Source organism: Hyperolius riggenbachi, chromosome 8, assembly GCF_040937935.1.
Source record: "Hyperolius riggenbachi isolate aHypRig1 chromosome 8, aHypRig1.pri, whole genome shotgun sequence".
Taxonomy (NCBI): domain Eukaryota; kingdom Metazoa; phylum Chordata; class Amphibia; order Anura; family Hyperoliidae; genus Hyperolius; species Hyperolius riggenbachi.
The window spans coordinates 73,312,331-73,333,551 of NC_090653.1; the positions used below are offsets into that span (position 1 = coordinate 73,312,331).

The following is a 21,221-nucleotide window of genomic DNA, read 5'->3' on the forward strand; positions in this document are numbered from 1 at the left end:
GATATCGTCAGTGGAGGCTGTGGCAGAATCTACCATGATATTAAACTCCTTTACCACCTCACCCACTTTCTCTTCTACTGCATTAACTCTATTGCCCAGAGTAGCTATTTCAGTGTGCATACCTGCATTGAGTGATGAGATCTCTGCCATCAATGAGGAGCGGAAAGACAGAAGAATGTCTTTGATAAAAGACTGCGTAGCAAATGTGTCTGTGGCAGGGAAAGACTCTATGGAGAGGGAAGTGCTGACAGATTGTGCTACCCCGCATGTCTGGGCGCTTACCGCTGAGCCGGAGTCCCTCCTTGGTCGCGACTTAGCTGGGCTGCCGGTGGGTGATAGGTCGCTGTCCTGTGCTGGTGAGTCATCTTGGGGAGACTGAGACTCGTTCTCCCTGCCGTGCGAGGAGGCCACCTGTGGTGCCGGGGCATCTCCTACTAGCGCGGCGCCATCTTGGGCCTGGCCTGGTCGCGTGGACTGAAAGAAGTCCGTCAGTTTGCGGGGAGCCGGCGGGGCTTGCTTCCTCTTTTTTGAGAGGTCGGTGTCCAGCGGCATTTCCTCCACGTTTGGCATGTCGTCTCTGGCTGGGGTGAAGTCGCTGTGAGCCGCTGTAGCTGCCATCAAGCGGGAGCTCGTCTACCACGCGTCCGTCTCTTCCTCGGCGGAAGTCACGCCCCCAGCTTTAAGGGGGCTTAAGGAAGCCACAGGTAAATATGGTACCTCAGATGCTTCTTGTCTCAGGTTCCCTTTAAGAGATTTGGGAATAAATGCTCCAGTGTCAAGAGAAGTCCTTTCTCTTTCATATTAAAGGTATGCTGGAGTGAGAGGCATATAGAGCAGGGTTGCCAACCCAATTTCTTATTTTTCCTGGACAAAATGGTCAAAAAAATCTGGACACCCCAAGGTTTGGACGGACAGGGGGTGGAGCCAGGGGGCGGCGTCAGTAGCAGGCTTTTTTGGAAACTTCTTGTGGGTTACAGGAGGAGAGAAACATAGCTGAAGCAGGTGATTACTGCATAAGGCTCATGTGAAACAGTCCTACTGAGCTGACACACAATGCTGTCCTGCAGAAGCCCGCCACACACAATGCTGTCCTGCAGAAGCCCGCCACACACAATGCTGTCCTGCAGAAGCCCGCCACACACAATGCTGCCCTGCAGTGGTCGGCCACACAACGTGCTGCCCTGCAGTGGTCGGCCACACACCGTGCTGCCCTGCAGAGGTCTGCCACACACCGTGCTGCCCTGCAGAGGTCTGCCACACACCGTGCTGCCCTGCAGAGGTCTGCCACACACCGTGCTGCCCTGCAGAGGTCTGCCACACACCGTGCTGCCCTGCAGAGGTCTGCCACACACCGTGCTGCCCTGCAGAGGTCTGCCACACACCGTGCTGCCCTGCAGAGGTCTGCCACACACCGTGCTGCCCTGCAGAGGTCTGCCACACACCGTGCTGCCCTGCAGAGGTCTGCCACACTCCGTGCTGCCCTGCAGAGGTCTGCCACACACCGTGCTGCCCTGCAGAGGTCTGCCACACACCGTGCTGCCCTGCAGAGGTCTGCCACACACCGTGCTGCCCTGCAGAGGTCTGCCACACACCGTGCTGCCCTGCAGAGGTCTGCCACACACCGTGCTGCCCTGCAGAGGTCTGCCACACACCGTGCTGCCCTGCAGAGGTCTGCCACACACCGTGCTGCCCTGCAGAGGTCTGCCACACACCGTGCTGCCCTGCAGAGGTCTGCCACACACCGTGCTGCCCTGCAGAGGTCTGCTTCTTATACACACATAATGATATCCTCCTGGGTGCCTGCTAAAGGACATTCTCTGAGTTAAGCCACATTTTTCATCTGCAGGTTGCCGTTCTGCACATTTAGCATGGTTGTGATTGTAGAAGGGGGGGGGGGGGGGGTGGACTACACTGAACAGACAATCACATAGGCACTTAAATCCCAGCCTTTACAGCATAAAGAGGGTAAAACTAGCTGCTTGCCACATCTAGCTGGGGTGGGAGGAGACAGGCACAGCAGGAAGGGAGATGATGTGACTGCCCAGTCTGTTTACATTCAGTTCCAGCAGAGGAGACACAGTATGCTGCTTCAAAAATTGAGACTGGATTTATTAAACAGAATAAAAAACAAAAAATTGTCATTTGCAGCTGCTACCTCACAAATATTTATTGCCTTCAGTTTTAGTAGTCCTTCCTGTGCTCTGACATAATTACCCCTGTGGTATTAAGTGACTCTGTCACTACAGTGACAGTCTCGGTGGTCGTGACGGCGGGCTGCCTGGCACTAACAGTCAGGTGGTGGAGGTGGTTAGTAATAGTGGCAGGTCGCAGGTGGGTCTCTAGTGGCAAAGAGAGGCTCTGACTCTCCTCCTCACTCAGTCATGTCCTGTCGGAGGAGCGGAGGACCCGTCACACCACCAGACTCACTCACCCTCGGAATGCTGCTGCTGCGTGGCTGACTGGCTCTCTCTCTGGTGGCTGGCCTGGCGGCGGGCAGATGCTGGATTCTGGACAGCGGCGGGGGCTGGTGACAGGCCATTTCCCTCACTGGTTGCTGGACTGGGATCTCTGGCGGCGCTGCTCCTCTCCATCGTGTCCTGCTCATGACTGGCTGGCCGGGCTGCATGACGTAGCTGCCTCTCTCTCTCTTATTGGGTAGAGAGAGGCGCCAGCTCCAAAAAGGCAATATGTGATTGGATGGAAGGAGGGAGGCTGAGGGAGGGGGGGAACAGAGAGGGAGAACGAAGCGCATGGCGCATGCGCACAGAAGATCAATTCAATGTAGGTGTATTTGGACGGACAAGTGCCTCAGAAATACGGGCAATACGGACAGCGTTTTTTTAAGAGCATTTTGACGGACAGTCCGTATAAATACGGACGCTTGGCAACCCTGATATAGAGGCTGCCATATTTATTACCTTTTATGTTACCTGGCAGTCTTGCTGATCTTTTTGCATCAGAAGTGTCTGAATCACACACCCGAAACAAGCATGCAGCTTATCAGGTCAGGCTTATTCAGGGTCTATGACTAAAAGTATTAAAAGGCAGATGATCAGAAGGATAGCCAGGCAATGTGCACTGTTTAAAAGGAAATAAATATTGCAGCCTTCATATTCCCCTCACGTTAGATTTCCTTTAAAGTAGGCCCGAAGAGAGAGACATATGGCAATTTACATATTTATTAACTTTTAAACAATGCACATTGCCTGGCAGAGCTAGTAATCCTCTGCCTCTAATGCCTTTAGCAATAGACCCTGAACAAGCATGTAGATCACAGGTTTTTCACAAAAATCTGACAAGATTTGCTGCATGCTTGTTTCAGGTGTGTGAGTCAAACACTGTCTACTGACCAGAAAAATCAGCAGGACAGCCAGGCACTTTGCATTGTTTAAAATGAAATAAGCAGAAAGCTTTTTCTCTCCACACCTCTAGTTGTCAGTCTCTTAGCACAGTCTCGCTCAACTTCTCCCGCTTGGGCCCCCGTGACTTCTCCTCCTCCCACAGGCCCCCTGCGGCTGCATCCCCGATTGTTACGCCAGTGCCCAGTGCTCCCAACTGTCCTTCTTTTGGAGGACAAACCAAATCCCTCTGTCGCTCTTTTCCCCTTATTTGTCCCTCTTTCAGGACTGATATTGTATACAGATCTATGTAAGTATATGTCGTTTTCTACTGAAAATGTGTTTAATTGGTTCCAAACTTTATTCCTGTCCTTTAAATTGATATACTGTATTTCTTAATGCCAAATGTTAATACATAGAAAAACTAGCAATGATAGAAAGGAGCAGAGTGATCTGAATTCTTAAATGACATCTTTTGCTTCTACATTTTTAGGGGTGTTCTCGCTAGGGGTGTGGTGGGGGTGTGATTAGAGGTGTGGCAAGGACGTGTCTTAAAGTGTCCCTTTTTCTCATCACAAAAAGTTATGCAGAAAGTAAACTGTCAATGGCGAACATTTTGTCTACTGACGACTAGGCTAACTCCTAAAAATGTGATAATGTCCATAGGAAAAAGACAATCCAAACACCGAATTTCATTTCAACAACTTGTTTGGGACAGTCTTTGACCTTTTCTTTGCTGGAGTGGAAACCACCAGCACTTCTCTGAAGAATGCCTTCCTCATCCTGCTGAAACGAACCGATGTGACAAGTAAGTAACAGTCACTTATATATACAGTGGGATGCGAAAGTTTGGGCAACCTTGATAATCGTCATGATTTTCCTGTATAAATTGTTGTTTGGTACGATAAAAAATGTCAGTTAAATATATCATATAGGAGACACTCACAGTGATATTTCAGAAGTAAATGAAGTTTATTGGATTTACAGAAAGTGTGCAATAATTGTTTAAACAAAATTAGGCAGGTGCATAAATTTGGGCGCCACAAAAAAAGAAATGAAATCAATATTCAGTAGATCCTCCTTTTGCAGAAATTACAGCCTCTAAACGTTTCCTGTAGGTTCCAATGAGAGTCTGGATTCTTGTTGAAGGTATGTTGGACCATTCCTCTTTACAAAACATCTCTAGTTCATTCGGGTTTGATGGCTTCCAAGCATGGACAGCTCTCTTTAACTCACACCACAGGTTTTCAATTATATTCCGGTCTGGGCACTGAGATGGCCATTCCAGAATGTTGTACTTGTTCCGCTGCATGAATGACTTAGTGGATTTTGAGCAGTGTTTAGGGTTGTTGTCTCCAGAATCTGCTGATACTGAGTGGAATCTATGCGTCCGTCAACTTTGACAAGATTCCCAGTCCCTGCACTGGCCACACAGCCCCACAGCATGATGAAACCACCACCATATTTTAATGTAGGTAGCAGGTTTTTTTCTTGTGTTCTTTTTACTCCATGCATAACGCCCCTTGTTATGCCCAAATAACTCATCAGTCCACAGCACCTTATTCCAAAATGAAGCTGGCTTGTCCAAATGTGCTTTAGCATACATCAAGCAGCTCTGCTTGTGCTGTGGGCTTCCTCTGCATCACTCTTGCATACAGCATCTCCTTGTGTAAGGTGCACCGAATGGTTGAACAATGCACACTGACTCCATCTGCATCAAGATGATGGTGTAGGTCTTTGGTGCTGGTCCATGGGTGGACTCTGACTGTTCTCATCATTCTTCCTTCTGTATATCCCAGATTTTTCTTGGTCTGCCACTTCGAGCCTTAACTTGAACTGAGCCTGTGGTCTTCCATTTCCTCAATATGTTCCTAACTGTGGAAACCGACAGCTGAAATCTCTGAGACAGCTTTCTGTATCCTTTCCCTAAACCATGATGGTGAACAATCTTTGTCTTCAGGTCATTTGAGAGTTGTTTTGAGACCCCCATATTGCTACTTTTTAGAGGAAATTAAAAGAGAAAGGAAACTTACAACTTGCCCCCTTAAATATTCTTTCTCATAACTGGATTCACCTGTGTATGTAGGTCAGGGGTCACTGAGCTTACCAAGCCAATTTGAGTTCCAACAATTAGTTCTAAAGGTTTTGGAATCAATAAAATGGCAACAGTGCCAAAATGTATGCACCTGCCTAATTTGATTTTGAACAATTTCACACTTTCTGTAAATCCAATAAACTTAATTTCACTTCTCAAATATCACTGTGTGTGTGTCATCTATATGATATATTTAACATACATTTTTTATCGTAACAACCAACGACTTATACAGGAAATTTACGACGATTAACAAGGTTGCCCAAACGTTTGCATCCCACTGTATTTCCTTTTATATTATTGTTATTAATTGTATTTATAAAGCACCAACATGTTACGCAGAGCTGGACAATAAATATATATAATGATACAAGAATGACAGATGTAACAAGGTTATACAACATATAACAAAGCTATACAAGGCAAACAGGGTACAAGATACATGATCATGCAATTATGGGCTGGTTAGGTAGGCCCAGTAACACATGTATGAAGCTGTCATACTGAGTTTGAAAAAAATACTAGCTGACTGGCGGTGCATGCTAGCGCAGGAATTTTGGGCCCTGCCATAGGCACCAATAGAAATATTGGCATGAAGTCGAAATTTGGTTTCCCCATAAATATTGGACACTGGTACTATAACCCTAAACCCTCCTTCCACAAACTACATGCCTGACATGTAACCCTAACCAACCCACACCCCCATGTCAGGCAGGTAGTTGGTGTGTGGGTGGGTTTAGGGGTAAATGTCAGGTGGGTAGTGTGTTTGGGCGGTGTTAGGAGTCAGGCAGATAGGGTTTTTTTTTTTTTGGGGGGGGGTAAGTGTTAGGCGTCAGGGAGGTAGTGTGTGCGGAGGGGAGGGGTGGTTAGGGTTGGGCGTCAGGGATGTAGTGTGTGCGGAGGGGAGGGGTGGTTAGAGTTGGGCGTCAGGGAGGTAGTGTGTGCGGAGGGGAGGGGTGGTTAGGGTTGGGCATCAGGGAGGTAGTGTGTGCAGAGGGGTGGTTAGGGTTGGGCGTCAGAGAGGTAGTGTGTGCAGAGGGGAGGGGTGGTTAGGGTTGGGTATCAGGGAGGTAGTGTGTGCGGAGGGGAGGGGTGGTTAGGGTTGGGCGTTAGGGAGGTAGTGTGTGCGGAGGGGAGGGGTGGTTAGAGTTGGGCGTCAGGGAGGTAGTGTGTGCGGAGGGGAGGGGTGGTTAGGGTTGGGCATCAGGGAGGTAGTGTGTGCGGAGGGGTGGTTAGGGTTGGGCGTCAGAGAGGTAGTGTGTGCAGAGGGGAGGGGTGGTTAGGGTTGGGCATCAGGGAGGTAGTGTGTGCGGAGGGGAGGGGTGGTTAGGGTTGGGCATCAGGGAGGTAGTGTGTGCGGAGGGGAGGGGTGGTTAGGGTTGGGCATCAGGAAGGTAGTGTGTGTGTGGGGGGGGGGGGTTAGGGTTAGGTGTTAGGCATGTAGTTTGTGTGGGGAAGACGTGAGAGTAGGCTTAGGTTTAGCCATAGTAAAATATTGGTATTAAATACCAATATTCTACTATTGGCATTACTGGGTGCCAAAATGTCAGTGTGCCTTTTTTGTATGTACGTGTCCCACTAATCTCTTTGGCTGCACTAGTGTTTGAATCACCCACCTGAAACAAGTATGTTGCTAATCTTATCAGATTTTTGTCAGAAAGGATAATAAAATTAATTAAAATCTATAAAATAAATAAGGTTTGAGGTGGATTACCTCAATGAAGGTAATAGTCACCTCTATATGTGCTTTGATTAGCTGTAGTGATGGTCGTAATCAGCTATTTACGATTACACAAAATTGATTGATTTCGTATAGTCATTCGTAATTTTGCGACTTTACCGGTGAATAGCACAGCCCCCATACATGCTATGGACACCAAAACTGCTACTTATGTTAGGGAAAATAGTGGGTACAAGTCAAAAAGACCTTGTTGTTTTTGAGAAAATCGATTTTAAACTCTGAAAAATGAGTTTAAACACCATTTTTCTTTGCATTTTTTAAATCGATTTTCTCACAAACTACACTTTCTTTTTGAAAAATTGTGGTGCTTCGTATCAATTGTTATGTATAGAGCACTTGAGGGAGCCCAATGTAAAACTCGCACTGAGGCCTAAAGCTCTTAAGCTATGCTGCCTGTTATCCTATATTCCAGTTTGTACCCATTATTGTCATTTTTATCATGATTTGCATGCAAACTCCTAATTCTGACGGTTAGTCGGTCCACAAGTGTTCACAGATGGTCAGAAAAAACAATCATTGTGTACATGATGAGGTCTTAACCTTATCATTTTGCTGTTTAGATACTGGCTCATGAGTAACTTGCGGAATTTATTTCAGTTTGTATTGTTTATATCTTCACAGGAAAAATTCAGGAGGAGATAGACAATGTTGTTGGGCAGAGCCGTTGTCCATCAGCAGAGGATCGTATCAAAATGCCATATACAGATGCTGTGATCCACGAGATCCAGAGATTTGCAGATATAGTGCCCCTGGGAGTACCACATGCCGCTAGCAAAGACACAGAATTCCGAGGATACCATATCCCAAAGGTGAGAACCTTTGAGGGTTTATGAGTGAGACGTCCAAGATACAGAAATCTATGTTCTTATCTAGTACACCTTTTCCAGCCACTGCTTGACTTAATGTCCAGTGATCCATCCATCCAGTGATGTTGAGGCCCAATTGGCCATCCGATTAGATAAAAATCGAATGAATTTATTGATCAAGCTTGCAAATCTTTAACTGACGTGGTCAATCGGGTGCACAATGGTAATGGTGTTTAATATAGTGTTGACCGACATACGCCATTGACCCCTATCAATCTACTAACTTGCCTCTCTTTACTTTCTGTGTGGAAATTCTATACCTATGCTTAAGCTGAGCAGTTTCAGGTCAGCCTGAGGTCAGTTTTTATTTTGGCCACTCAGTATCCTCTGGCTTGTGTAAGTGTCCTATCACCTGGGTGAATATTTAAATGCAAGAAGCAGTAGCCAAGAATTATGTGTCTATAATTGAAAATGAGTTCTTTGAATGTTTAAACAAGTTAAAGGAATCCCGAACAATGAACTAAAAAAACCAAATCTGGACTTACCTGGGGCTTCCTCCAGTCCCCCTGTAGGCTGTGAGGTCTCTTGGTGTTCTCTGGGTTCCCTCTATAGTCCCGCTGAAGGCTCCAGTAGGTACCTGGCTTCGACCACAGTCATGCATGCGTGGCCCATCTGTGCACCCGGGCATCACGCGCCTGTTGCTGTAAGTGTCCTGCGCATGCTCCGTACTTGAAAGATTGAACCTCGCATGCACAGGACCTTTACGGCAATGAGCGCACGATTGTGACTTTTTCCAAAGTTCCGCATCTACCGGAGCCGCCAGTGGGAGCATGAAGGGGACCCAGAGGACGTTGAGGTATACAGTGCTTGGGGGCCCCAACATAAAACTTGCATCGGGCTCACAGCTCCTTAGCTATGCCACTGCTTGGATTTTACATGTGGCGATATGTGACATGATGAGATAATCATGTGTATGTACAGTACAAAACATATGACCAGGCTGTTTTACTTTATTTTGCTGCCTGAAAGAGTTAATTTCTAGGCATGGAAGTGACAGCTTCTGTCTTGTCCGTAGCTTGGTAGGAATATAGTAAACATCGCTGATAAGCAAATTACAGCTGTAAAAGTTTACCTGGCAGAATACAACTTCTGAGTGCAGAAAAAGGTCATTAGTTCATGCATTTTAACTCTGGGACACTTAACCCCCTTGGCGGTATGAAAAATACCGCCAGGGGGAAGCGCAACAGTTTTTTTTAATTTTTTTTTTTTTTTTATCATGTAGCGAGCCGAGGGCTCGCTACATGATAGCCGCTGCTCAGCGGCATCCCCCCAGCCCCGCCGATCGCCTCCGGCGATAGGCGATCAGGAAATCCCGTTCAAAGAACGGGATTTCCTGGAGGGCTTCCCCCGTCGCCATGGCGACGGGGCGGGATGACGTCACCGACGTCAGCGACGTCGGGACATCATTGGGAGACCCGATCCACCCCTCGGCGCTGCCTGGCACTGATTGGCCAGGCAGCGCTCGGGGTCTGGGGGGGGGGGGGGCCGCGCGCCGCACCGGATAGCGGCGATCGGGCGCGCGGCGGCGGCGATCGGGGTGCTGGCGCAGCTAGCAAAGTGCTAGCTGCGTCCAGCAAAAAAAAAATTAAGCAAATCGGCCCAGCAGGGCCTGAGCGGCACCCTCCGGCGGCTTACCCCGTGTCACACACGGGGTTACCGCTAAGGAGGTTAATAGACTGCCACCGATTAGAGACAGTAAAACATTCAACCGTTTTGTAAATGTTTAAATATAAAAGGAAACCTGGGATACTTTAAAAAAAGTCATTTTTTGGAGTAAGAGGATAAATATAATTGTTTATCTCATCAGTTTTTTTTTTCACCTCTGGTTCGCTTTAATGTTTGAATGTTGTATTTCAGGGTATAATGATTTCCCCGATGCTGACATCAGTCCTTAAAGATGGCCGATATTTCAAGAACCCAGAAGAATTTGACCCTGGACACTTTCTGGATGAAAATGGAGACTTCAAAAATAGTGATGCCTTTATACCCTTTTCTATAGGTAATAAAAAACAATAATCAGTATGAACCATTGGCCCATATACTTGCAATTCATTTTTTCTCCTGAGTTTTCTCCTAGGTGATATTTTCACACCTTGTCATATAATGCCCTTTAAGCCACCAGCAAGCAAGAAAACACTCAAAATAAATTTGATAGCACATTTTCACCAGCTTGTCAGTACTTTTTCAATTGTAAAATGCTGAAAATGTAGTTTAAAGAGAAGATGAACGTTAAAAGTTTATCGCAAATGGGCCATTTTATTATTTAGTTTAAAGGATACTGCAGCCGAAAGGCTACAGAGAGATAAAACCTGCATTGTGTAGGTAAAGAAAAGGACATACTCACCGCTCCCCTCGCTCCCTGCCGTCGGGTCCCGCTCGTCAGCCACAGCTCTCGGTACTGGCCGACTCTCCTGACCCCTGACCCGGACATACTGCGCCGCACATGCGCAGTATGTCCTGTAATCTTCGCTTCTGGCGTCGCATCATGACGCCAGAAGTATGGACACTCCCCCGCCTCCTGCGTGTGCGCTCCAGCGGCTCCACTATGCTAGCTTTATAGTGGAGCCGCTGGAGCGCACACGCAGGAGGCGGGGGAGTGTCCATACTTCTGGCGTCATGATGCGACGCCAGAAGCGAAGATTACAGGACATACTGCGCATGTGCGGCGCAGTATGTCCGGGTCAGGGGTCAGGAGAGTCGGCCAGTACCGGGAGCTGTGGCTGACGAGCAGGACCCGACGGCAGGGAGCGAGGGCAGCAGTGAGTATGTCCTTTTCTTTACCTACACAATGCAGGTTTTATCTCTCTGTAGCCTTTCGGCTGCAGTATCCTTTAAGTGGATCTTGCATCCTGGTATGTTTTTTTCTCTAAGGCCCCTTTTACATTTGCATTGCAAGTGTGCATTGCTCTGTTTTACCACGGGGTTACACCAGTAGCAATAGGGGTTGCAGAGGTCTCAACTGCACTGGGACCCTTGGGCCAGAGAGCATAAAGACTGAGCATAAACTTCAGTATTAGCTCTTTTTTTGGTGCTGTGCTTGTAATGATCACTTCTATAAATGCTTTGAATAATAATAATCATTAACAAGCTGTTCCCCATGTCCTGGGGGGGGTATGTAAAACTTGCATCAGGGCCCATAGCGCCTTAACTATGCCACTGGGTAACACAACCGCAATGCAAGTCAAAGGGGCTCAGCACACTTACCGCGTTGCATCAGAAGTTTCTGAATCGCCACTGAGCCAACATAAAGTCTGCAGCGCATTACTGTATGACTTCTGCGGCGACACATCAGCTGCGGAAGTCATTGGACTTCTTGCCCAACGAGGAGTACGTCAATGAGCAGTGCTATGCATATGACCCTGTCGGCAGGAGCATTGCAACTCCACGGCTATGCAAAAAACACAGGTTAAACCCGCCTGAGGCTACATTCACAGTGGGAGTAAAAATAGGAATGCAGTGGAATGGAAAAGTCGCACTGCAAGTTATAAGAGTGGTGTCATATTTATTTTATTTATTGTATTTATAAAGCGCCAACATATTACGCAGCACTGGCAACATATTACGTCATATCATATACAGTGAAGCATGCAGTCAATAAAAATCATGCTTCACAGTCACTGCACTGCTACGGTCACACTGTGACAACATAGGGTTATGATTGCAGTGCAACTTTCTGCTTTACTATGCATCAGTTATGTTGCAACGCCCCACTGTGAATGTAGCTTGTAGCTTTGCTTTCATTGTGTTAAATACTAAAACATTTCATAATGTATTCAGCATATCTTCCCAGTGATCAGGTATTGCAAAACAAAACAAAAAAAAATTTGCATTTAGGCCCGGTTCACATTAGAGTTTTTTGCGGATCGGACCCGGACCGTATACTGTACAAACAGAACAGACGCGAACGGATCCAATGTTAATATGTGGGACCGTACACATCCTTCCATGTGTACGGATATGTTGCGCACGTTCCGGTCCGCGGATCGAAAAAATGCCGCAGGCCCTAATTTTCCGGGCTGTTGCTCCCTGCAGACCTGAAATGGAAGGTTTTGCAGGGCAATAGGAACCAATAGAAACAGGAACTTAACTCACTGACTATAAAAACTGACCTTTTGTAGTTGCTTCCTGTGTACTCTCTATGGTGCAGCTCTATGGTACAGTGGCCATCTTGGCTTGTTTGTTTGGCACATGGGCCTAGAAGTGCTGCAGGAGTGAGATCCATCCCAGTTTGTGGATTTCTGGAAAGAGATGGAAGACATCAGGCCATACAGCATCAAGGACCTGATTGTCCAAGTGCAGGGACAACCTTTCAAGGAGTAGAGGGTGCACTCACCGACTCCTGCAAAAAGCAGGCCTCTATCCCACATAGTAGTAGATGAAAATTAAAAATGCTGCTATTCCAAGCCAGAAGCTGTAGAAATACACTGGATCCATTGTCCAAACAGCAAGCTCTCTCCTCAACAATGACCACAATGTATTTACAGATTATTGAGAGCTCTGGTGTGTATATATAGCTTATCGTTAATGCTAATTTTAGAACTTCCCCTTTAAAACGGAAACTGACACAAAACGTATGCAAAATGGATACAAACAGAACTGAAACGGACCAAAAACGGATTTAAACCGGTCTGCAACTAATCCGTTCGACCGGACAACGGATCCGTTGGAACAGTTTTGGCACGAAACGCTAATGTGAACCGGGCCTTAGCTGTATCGCAAGAACAAAGGAGACTCTCACAGCACAGGACAAATAACTCACTTTGATGTTATATTTACCGTTCAGGGATATACAGTTGGTTGCAAAAGTATTCGGCCCCCTTGAAGTTTTCCACATTTTGTCATATTACTGCCACAAACATGCATCAATTTTATTGGAATTCCACGTGAAAGACCAATACAAAGTGGTGTACACGTGAGACGTGGAATGAAAATCATACATAATTCCAAACATTTTTTACAAATCAATAAGTGAAAAGTGGGGTGTGCGTAATTATTCGGCCCCCTGAGTCAATACTTTGTGGAACCATCTTTTGCTGCAATTACAGCTGCCAGTCTTTTAGGGTATGTCTCTATCAGCTATCTACTCTAGAGACTGAAATCCTTGCCCATTCTTCTTTGCAAAACAGCTCCAGCTCAGTCAGATTAGATGGACAGCATTTGTGAACAGCAGTTTTCAGTTTTTGGCACAGATTCTCAATTGGATTTAGATCTGGACTTTGACTGGGCCATTGTAACATATGTTTTGTTTTAAACCATTCCATTGTTGCCCTGGCTTTATGTTTAGGGTCATTGTCCTGCTGGAAGGTGAACCTTCGCCCCAGTCTCAAGTCTTTTGCAGTCTCCAAGAGGTTTTCTTCCGAGTTTGCCCTGTATTTGGCTCCATCCATCTTCCCATCAACTCTGACCAGCTTCCCTGTCCCTGCTGAAGAGAAGCACCCCCAGAGCATAATGCTGCCACCACCATATTTGGCAGTGGGGATGGTGTGTTCAGAGTGATGTGCAGTGTTAGTTTTCCGCCACACATAGCGTTTTGCATTTTGGCCAAAAAGTTCCATTTTGGTCTCATCTGACCAGAGCACCTTCTCCACATGGTTGCTGTGTCCCCCACATGGCTTGTGGCAAACTGCAAACGGGACTTCTTATGCGTTCTGTTAACAATGCCTTTCTTCTTGTCACTCTTGCATAAAGGCCAACTTTGTACAGTGCATGACTAATAGTTGTCCTATGGACAGAGTCTCCAACCTGAGCTGTAGATCTCTGCAGCTCGTCCAGAGTCACCATGGGTCTCTTGACTGCATTTCTGATCAGCGCTCTCCTTTTTCGGCCTGTGAGTTTAGGTGGATGGCCTTGTCTTGGTAGGTTTACAGTTGTGCCATACTCCTTCCATTTCTGAATGATCACTTGAACAGTGCTCTGTGGGATGTTCAAGGCTTTGGAAACCTTTTTGTAGCCTAAGCCTGCTTTAAATTTCTCAATAACTTGATCCCTAACCTGTCTTGTGTGTTCTTTGGACTTTACGGTGTTGTTGCTCCCAATATTCTCTTCAACAACCTCTAAGGCCCTCAAAGAGCAGCTGTATTTGTACTGACATTAGATTACACACAGGTGCACTCTATTTAGTCATTAGCACTCATCAGGCAATGTCTATGGGCAGCTGACTGCACTCAGACCAAAGGGGGCCGAATAATTATGCACACACCACTTTGTAGTTATTTGTAAAAAATGTTTGGAATCATATATGATTTTTGTTCCACTTCTCATGTGTACACCACTTTGTGTTGGCCTTTCATGTGGATTTCCAATAAAATTGATTCATGTTTGTGGCAGCAATATGACAAAATGTGGAAAACTTCAAGGGGGCCGAATACTTTTGCAACCCACTGTATGTGGTTCAGGGCAGGGCGGCGCTGCCATTAAGTCAAAGGGGGCATTTGCCCCAGGGCCCCCAAGGCATGCCACGCCATCGGACCACCCCAGGTAGTCTCCCTCCAACTGCTCCTGAGTCCCTGGGGCCCTGCACAATGTGTGGCTCTATTGAAATAACTCACCTCTCCTGGCAGCTGCTCCGTTTATGCTCTGTCTTATGCTCTATCCCTCCTGCTTGTTGCTTCTCCATGACCTGATGTAGGTTATCTACACATAACATGGAGAAGAGGAAGGCTGCGGGGCTGCAGACGGAGCAACGGAGCACAGACAGAGCATTGCGCTGGGACGAGTTACTACAATGCAGCCTCATATGGTGTAGGGGCCACAGGGAGCAGTCAGAGGAAGACCACCTGGGGGGGAAGATGCGGCAGCCGGCTCAGGGGCCCCGGGGGCATAGGGCTTCAAGGGTGCTGTGAGGAGGATCATTGTGACCACTAGGAAAGTGGGATTATGTAATTCCTGAAGCTAAGTACCATTGTTAGGGGTTTTGAAGTTTGGACAAATCTGTCTCCCCATCATTGAGAAAATTGTAATTAGAATTATAAAGTGATTTAAGCAAACCCTTTTCAAAGCCCAGCTAGACTCACAATTGACCAAAGTTTCCCCTGCTGTGGGGATGGAGCCCCCAAGTTACCTTTGCACCAGATGCCTGTGTGCCGCTTAAACTGGCCCTGAGTTGCATGTATTTCACAAACTAAAGGTGGCCACACACCATACAATAAAATTATCAGATTTTACAGTAATTCGATAAAAACGATCGTATCTCTCGAAAAAAAATCAAAAGCTTTAAATCCGATCGGATTTCCAGTTTTTTTCAATTTAAATCGATCCGGAATGCCAGATATTTCTCTTCAATGTCTACTAAAGATTGTATGGTGTGTGTTGAATTGTTAATTTATTAATATACACACCCTAGCAATTTTCTCTGAGGTTCTAATCATTTTTATCATAATTGAGGAAAAAAAATTGAACATAGGTGTGTGGTACATTGGTCATATTTTTTCAAATGTTACAGTCAGAAAAATTGATTGCAATTCTTAAATTGAAAAGATATTTAAAAAATTGCATGGTATGTGGCCACCTTAAGGCCCACGATACAAAATCAGTAGAAAAGGTGAGGGTCAGCACTAGATGCTGACTAGGCAGCCAAATGAGGGAAGCAGTGACTTACTGTGCCCCGGACACAAACACCCTTGTCACTCCAATACAGTAGAAAACAGATGCCTCTGTGAAGTACAGACCTTGTTGAGCAATGAAGTCTGTTGAAAGTGTCTGATCACAAGGTTCTCCATACAATAACAGTGTTTTCCCTATTACAGCATCTTCATGAGCTAAGGTCTCACCTTTTGCCACATACTGCATGCCACCGGGGATCCACCGGGGATCCTCACAGCTGTTAAGCACCTCATTCCATTCCGATTAACAGGGTTGCTCATCACAACCTTTTTTGGCTTTGAATTCTGAACCCATGATCAATACAGACCACGGAATCCGAATTCGCGTGCATCCGTGATTAACACGAATTCGGTCGTGATCATGGGTTAAATCCGTGATCACGAATCCGAATGCACGCGCGCGGTAACCATTGTATGATGTCATTGGGCAAATCAGAGGGCCCCCAGCCAAGGTCCTAGCAACTAATTAGAGGAGGGGAGCTTGGCTCTCCCCTCCTCTATATAAGGAGGCACCCATCTTAAGGATCTCGCCCTTGCTGTGACTTGTGGTACTGAGAGCATCTCCAGTGCTGCTGTGTCTGATAGCAAGTGCTTTTTCACTAAGAAAACAGAACGTTTTGCATCCTAACCTAATTTTGAACACACTGATTATATTGCTGTATAGGTAGATAGTGATTTGAGTGTTATCGTTTTCAGTCAGCTAGTGTATAGTGCATACTGTGCTAGGCTAGTGTTAGGTCTGTGTGCTAGGCCTGCAGGTAGGTAGTTTGAGGAGGAGATCATGGGGACAGGCGAGGAGGAGTTTGAGATGGAGGAGGTTGTTGTCGGCGAACAACAACCTGATTTTGATGATGAGGAGGAGGAGGGGCCTGATCACGGGGATGTTAGGGCAGAAGAGGTGGTTGGGTGCTCAGAGGAGCTGTTTGGGGAGGATGATGATGATGACGATGATGAGGTATGGGACCATCCCTATGTGCCACAGTTGGGTGAAGGCAGCTCAGAGGAGGAGGAGGAGGCTCTGGCACAGGGGTGCAGCAGCATGGCAACCAGGGGCAGGGCCAGCAGAGGGCGTGGAAGGTAGGAGCCACAGCCTGCTGCTTCAGCCGCTACCACCACAGGCACCCGCACCAGTCAACCCCCAACCAAAGAAAGAAAAGCCCAGCCTTCAAGCCGGAAGGGGCAGTTCAAACTCCAACTCTAGCGTATTTTTCACGTGTTCGACATGGATGAAAGCCATGCAGTTTGCAAAAACTGCAGGGCCAGCCTGAGCAGAGGTCATGAGCAGAGGCAGCCGACATTCTTCAGAACCTCAGGGAGCAGGAGAAGAGGTGGCTGACCCCCAGAGGCCTCAGAATCGGATTGGTGGTGTCCAACTTGCTGGCTGCCATCGACAGGGGACACTGTTTGGCCCACGTTCTGAACCTGGTGGTGCAGAAGTTCCTGCACACCCACCCGGGGATGGCCAATCTGTTGGAAGTGGCAAGGAAAATTGTGCGCCATTTCCGCCGCTCCGCCAGTGCCTCAGCATACTTGGCCGACCTGCAGCAGTGCGAGGGCCTGCCATGACATTGGCTTGTCATCAATGTGCCAACTTGCTGGAATTCCACCCTGGCAATGTTGGAGCGGCTGCTTGAGCAGAGGAAGGCCGCCAGCCGACACATCGTTTCCGGCACCACCAACCTCCAGGCCCTTACCAACGCACAGTGGGGGCAGATGCAGCAAGTGTGCTTGGTGTTGGCTCCCTTCCTGTAGGGAACCAACATGGTGAGCTGGGAACGGGCATCCCTCTGCGAGTGGGTGCCCATGGTTTGTCTGCTGGACAGGGCCCTGTTTAATCTGATGGAAGCGGGAGAGGAGAGGAGGCCCTGACCCAGCTGGATCAGCAATCCACCTCTCAGGAGGACTTTGAATTGTTGGAGGAGGAGTTGGAGGTCCCTGACCTTGACGTTGAGGTGCAACAGGAAAGCACAGCTGCAGTGGTGCGAGGGTGGAGAGGGCAGGGCGAGGCTCAGGGGCCAGAGGAGGACAGCGATGTGGGGGTGAGGGGGTTTGAGAGGGCGGGGGGGGGGGGGGCTCTGTAAACAGAGGTTAACTCACCTAGGCCGCTGCTTCTCTTCCGATTCGCTCCACAATACGTTCCATCTTCTGACACTTCCGCCTTCACAGTGAAAGTTACGGGCTAGCCAGCGGAGGTGTCAGAAGATGGAGAACATTGTGGAATGCATCAGAAGGAAGGCTGCAGGCTAGATGAGTTCATCCCTGCTTACACAGCCTAAGCCCCACACACATGCTCTTACTCATCCCTACTTACTGTTAGGTTAATTGCTCTCACAACTGGTTTAAAGAGAAACCATAACCAAGAATTGAACTTCATCCCAATCATTAGCTGATACTCCCTTTCCCGTGAGAAATCTTTTCCTTTTCTCAGACAGATCATCAGGGGGCTCTGTATGGTTGATATAGTGGTGAAACCCCTCCCACAGTGTGATGTCAGGACCATGGTTCTGACATCAAACTGTGGGAGCCTTGCTGCATTGTGGGAAATAACAGCTGTTTCCAACTGCCAAAAAAGCAAGCAGCATCTCCTTCCACTGACATCACTTGCCAGCAGTAAAAATGTCACCATGATAAATGTCAGAATGTAAATCAGGGAGTGGAAAGATTTTACAAATGGGCAAACACTCACTAAATCATTTATACATAATTATTGTAAAAATTAAGCATTTTTTAATTACATTCTTTTTACTGGAGAATGTTAAATTTTCCTTGTAAAGCTTGAAATAACATGTACTTACTGTTCACAGGGAAGAGAAGCTGTATCGGAGAGGGTCTGGCTCGAATGGAGATCTTCCTCTTTGTAACCACTGTACTGCAGAAGTTTAATCTGAAAACAAACAAAGCCCCCGAAGACATTGATATTACCCCAGAACCTGGAAATAATTCTATTGTACCCCGAGCATATCAGATGTGTGTGGAGCCCAGATAACATCAGCTTACATTTACTGAAGAATTTAAAGCGGATCCGAGATGAAAAACTAACTATAACAAGTAACTTGTCTATACATCTTATCTAAAGTTTAGATAGTTTACACAGCAAATCTAGCTGCAAACAGTGTCAACAGTATATGATCATTTATTCCTGTGATACAAGGAATTCGGCCATGTTCTATTTGTCACATTACACACAGGCAAGGTGCTCTGCATCTCCAGCCCTCAGCCTGTGAAAGCTCCACTTCCCTATCCTCCTCCCTCCTCCCCTCTGCCTCTGAAATCTCTGGCTAGTAACCTCCTCCTCCTCTTGCCCAAACTGAGCTCCCATAAGCCCTTGCTACTAAGGCTCAGAGTGCCAAGGCTCTCTGGAGAAGCTGTGGGCGAGGCTTGTTTAGTTTATAGGGAATTGGAGTATTAAAACAAAAAAATAAGTATTGGGCTTGAGGAATGCTCTATAAACTATATGAAAGGTACACAATTATGCAATGAGTAAAAGTTTATCTCGGATCCGCTTTAAAGTCTCCAGGGCAAAAAATATAATTATTTTCACACATTGCACACAGATTTTGAATAGATTTCAGCCTGCCCCATATCGATCCAGATTTTTTGTGCTGTCTAATTGATAATTTAGATTCATTTTCGAGTGAAATTGATCAAAATAATGATTAGTCGGGCATGTTGGGGCATAAATTTTCGATTCGAGCAGAGTCATCATTGGGAGAGAATAGAATAAGGTATTGCAGGAGGGCCTGGCTAAAATGTTTATCGAGGGGAGGGGGGGGGGGGGGGGGGGATTGGGTGGCCAGGGTTTTGCAGGCAAAATGGCTGGCTCAGTTTTGCATGGGGGGGGGGGCGGGTTGCTGGGCTCTACATGCACCTGTAATTAGAAAAATTGGGAGACCAAAAACCATATCCTCAATGGTGCGCCACAACACCAATAATATAACCATATAAGTACAAGGATGAATAGTAAACTATTTTTGAAGAGACAAAGAAGTTTCAAGATGATCTTAAATTTTAATGCATCAAAAAGTTATTTTGTAAAAACAGAGTTCACAAATCTTCAAGAGAATTCATCTTTGCAAACAACATCCCATTTTCAAGTACCAAAAACATATGTTGAAATATGCAATTGTTTAAAAAAAAAAAACGACAACGTCGACTTGTTTCGGAGTAACCTTCTTCAGGCCTTCACAAACAATTGTAATCTAAAATGTAATGTATAGAAAATACAACATTAAATTACAGTAATTAACAATAAAGCAAGCAAACTGCACCAAATACATAAAATGAATATAAAAATTAAATTACAACAATGGTAACATAATCAAAAATACCAAGATGAGAGCAGACCAGAAAAAAATAAATAGACCCAAGAGAAATAAGCCAGAAAAAAATAAGCCAGAAAATCAAAAAAATAAAAATAAAAGACAAAAAAAATAAAATAAAAAATAAACATAAGCTACCTGAAAAAAATAAATAACCAAACTGTGTAGGAATCATAGATCCTATAGAAAATTGGAAGGGAAATAGAGCAAACAAATCCACCTCACCACTGAATGAAGGGAAAGGAGGAGATACAGGAAAAAAACAGAATACCTGTAATATACAGGACAAAAATTGGTCCGAATACCATCTGGACAAAATCAAGCCAGGAAACACCACCTAAAATAATTACACAATATATAATATATCAAAAGATAATAATATGCACTATTCAATGTAAAAAATGCTCCAACATAAGGATACTTCAGCAATCAAGTAGCTAGCAAATAATGCATTAATGGGCAATATATAGCCATATTGCAGCAGCCAAATAGTAAATAATAATAAATTTACAAATAATGAACCATACTAAAAGCTAAAAGTAAGGAAACAGTCAAAATAGTAAATTCCATGGCCATTTATCAATCAAAAAAAAATCAGGATGTTAACAAAACTAATAAACACCCTGAAATACTCACTTAGACTAACATTGGACACAGCACACAGGCAAGATGTACCAGGAGAGAGTGGTAACAAGTGATGACTGAGCTGACAATATATAGGGAGTAACCACACCCTTAACTCACTCCAGAATGATAGAAAACACCTGTAAGATCACAGGAAAGAGGCCTGGAACACGTATGTATTTTCCTGACTAAAGTTCACATCATTTCCTGCCTGTAAGATCCAAACAACCTGGAAAACATGTCATTTCCTGACTAAAATTCACATAATTTCCTGCCTGCAAGATCCAAACAACCTGGAACACATAGTGGAGTACATATGTCACATATGTCATTTCCTGACTAAAATTCACATAATTTCCTGCCTGCAAGATCTAAACAACCGGTCGCTTGCCTGCAAGATCCAGACAACCTGGAACACATAGTGGAATACATATGTCATTTCCTGACTAGAATTCACATAATTTCCTGCCTGCAAGATCCAAACCAGTCGCTTGCAACAATATGGAAATGAAAAACTCTAAGGTAAGTGCACCAAAACTGTGTCAATGCTGTCCAAATGAATAAAGAATAGCAAAAGTAAAAATAGAAAGTAAACATAGGAAGATAGAGAAAGAAAGATCACAGGTGACAATTCAAA

General features: G+C 45.8%; 1 protein-coding gene across 1 annotated transcript in view; it reads left to right on the plus strand.

The window, feature by feature from the left end:
* The window catches only part of LOC137528922 (cytochrome P450 2A5-like), a 56,221-nt gene extending 36,844 nt beyond the window's left edge, over nucleotides 1–19,377 (plus strand). The window contains exons 6-9 of the mRNA XM_068250689.1: nucleotides 4,005–4,146; nucleotides 7,796–7,983; nucleotides 9,898–10,039; nucleotides 18,446–19,377. Of these exons, the coding sequence (XP_068106790.1) occupies nucleotides 4,005–4,146; nucleotides 7,796–7,983; nucleotides 9,898–10,039; nucleotides 18,446–18,627 (654 nt within the window). The 3' untranslated portion in view covers nucleotides 18,628–19,377. The remainder of the gene's footprint in view (nucleotides 1–4,004; nucleotides 4,147–7,795; nucleotides 7,984–9,897; nucleotides 10,040–18,445) is intronic.
* Nucleotides 19,378–21,221: the final 1,844 nt, after the last annotated feature.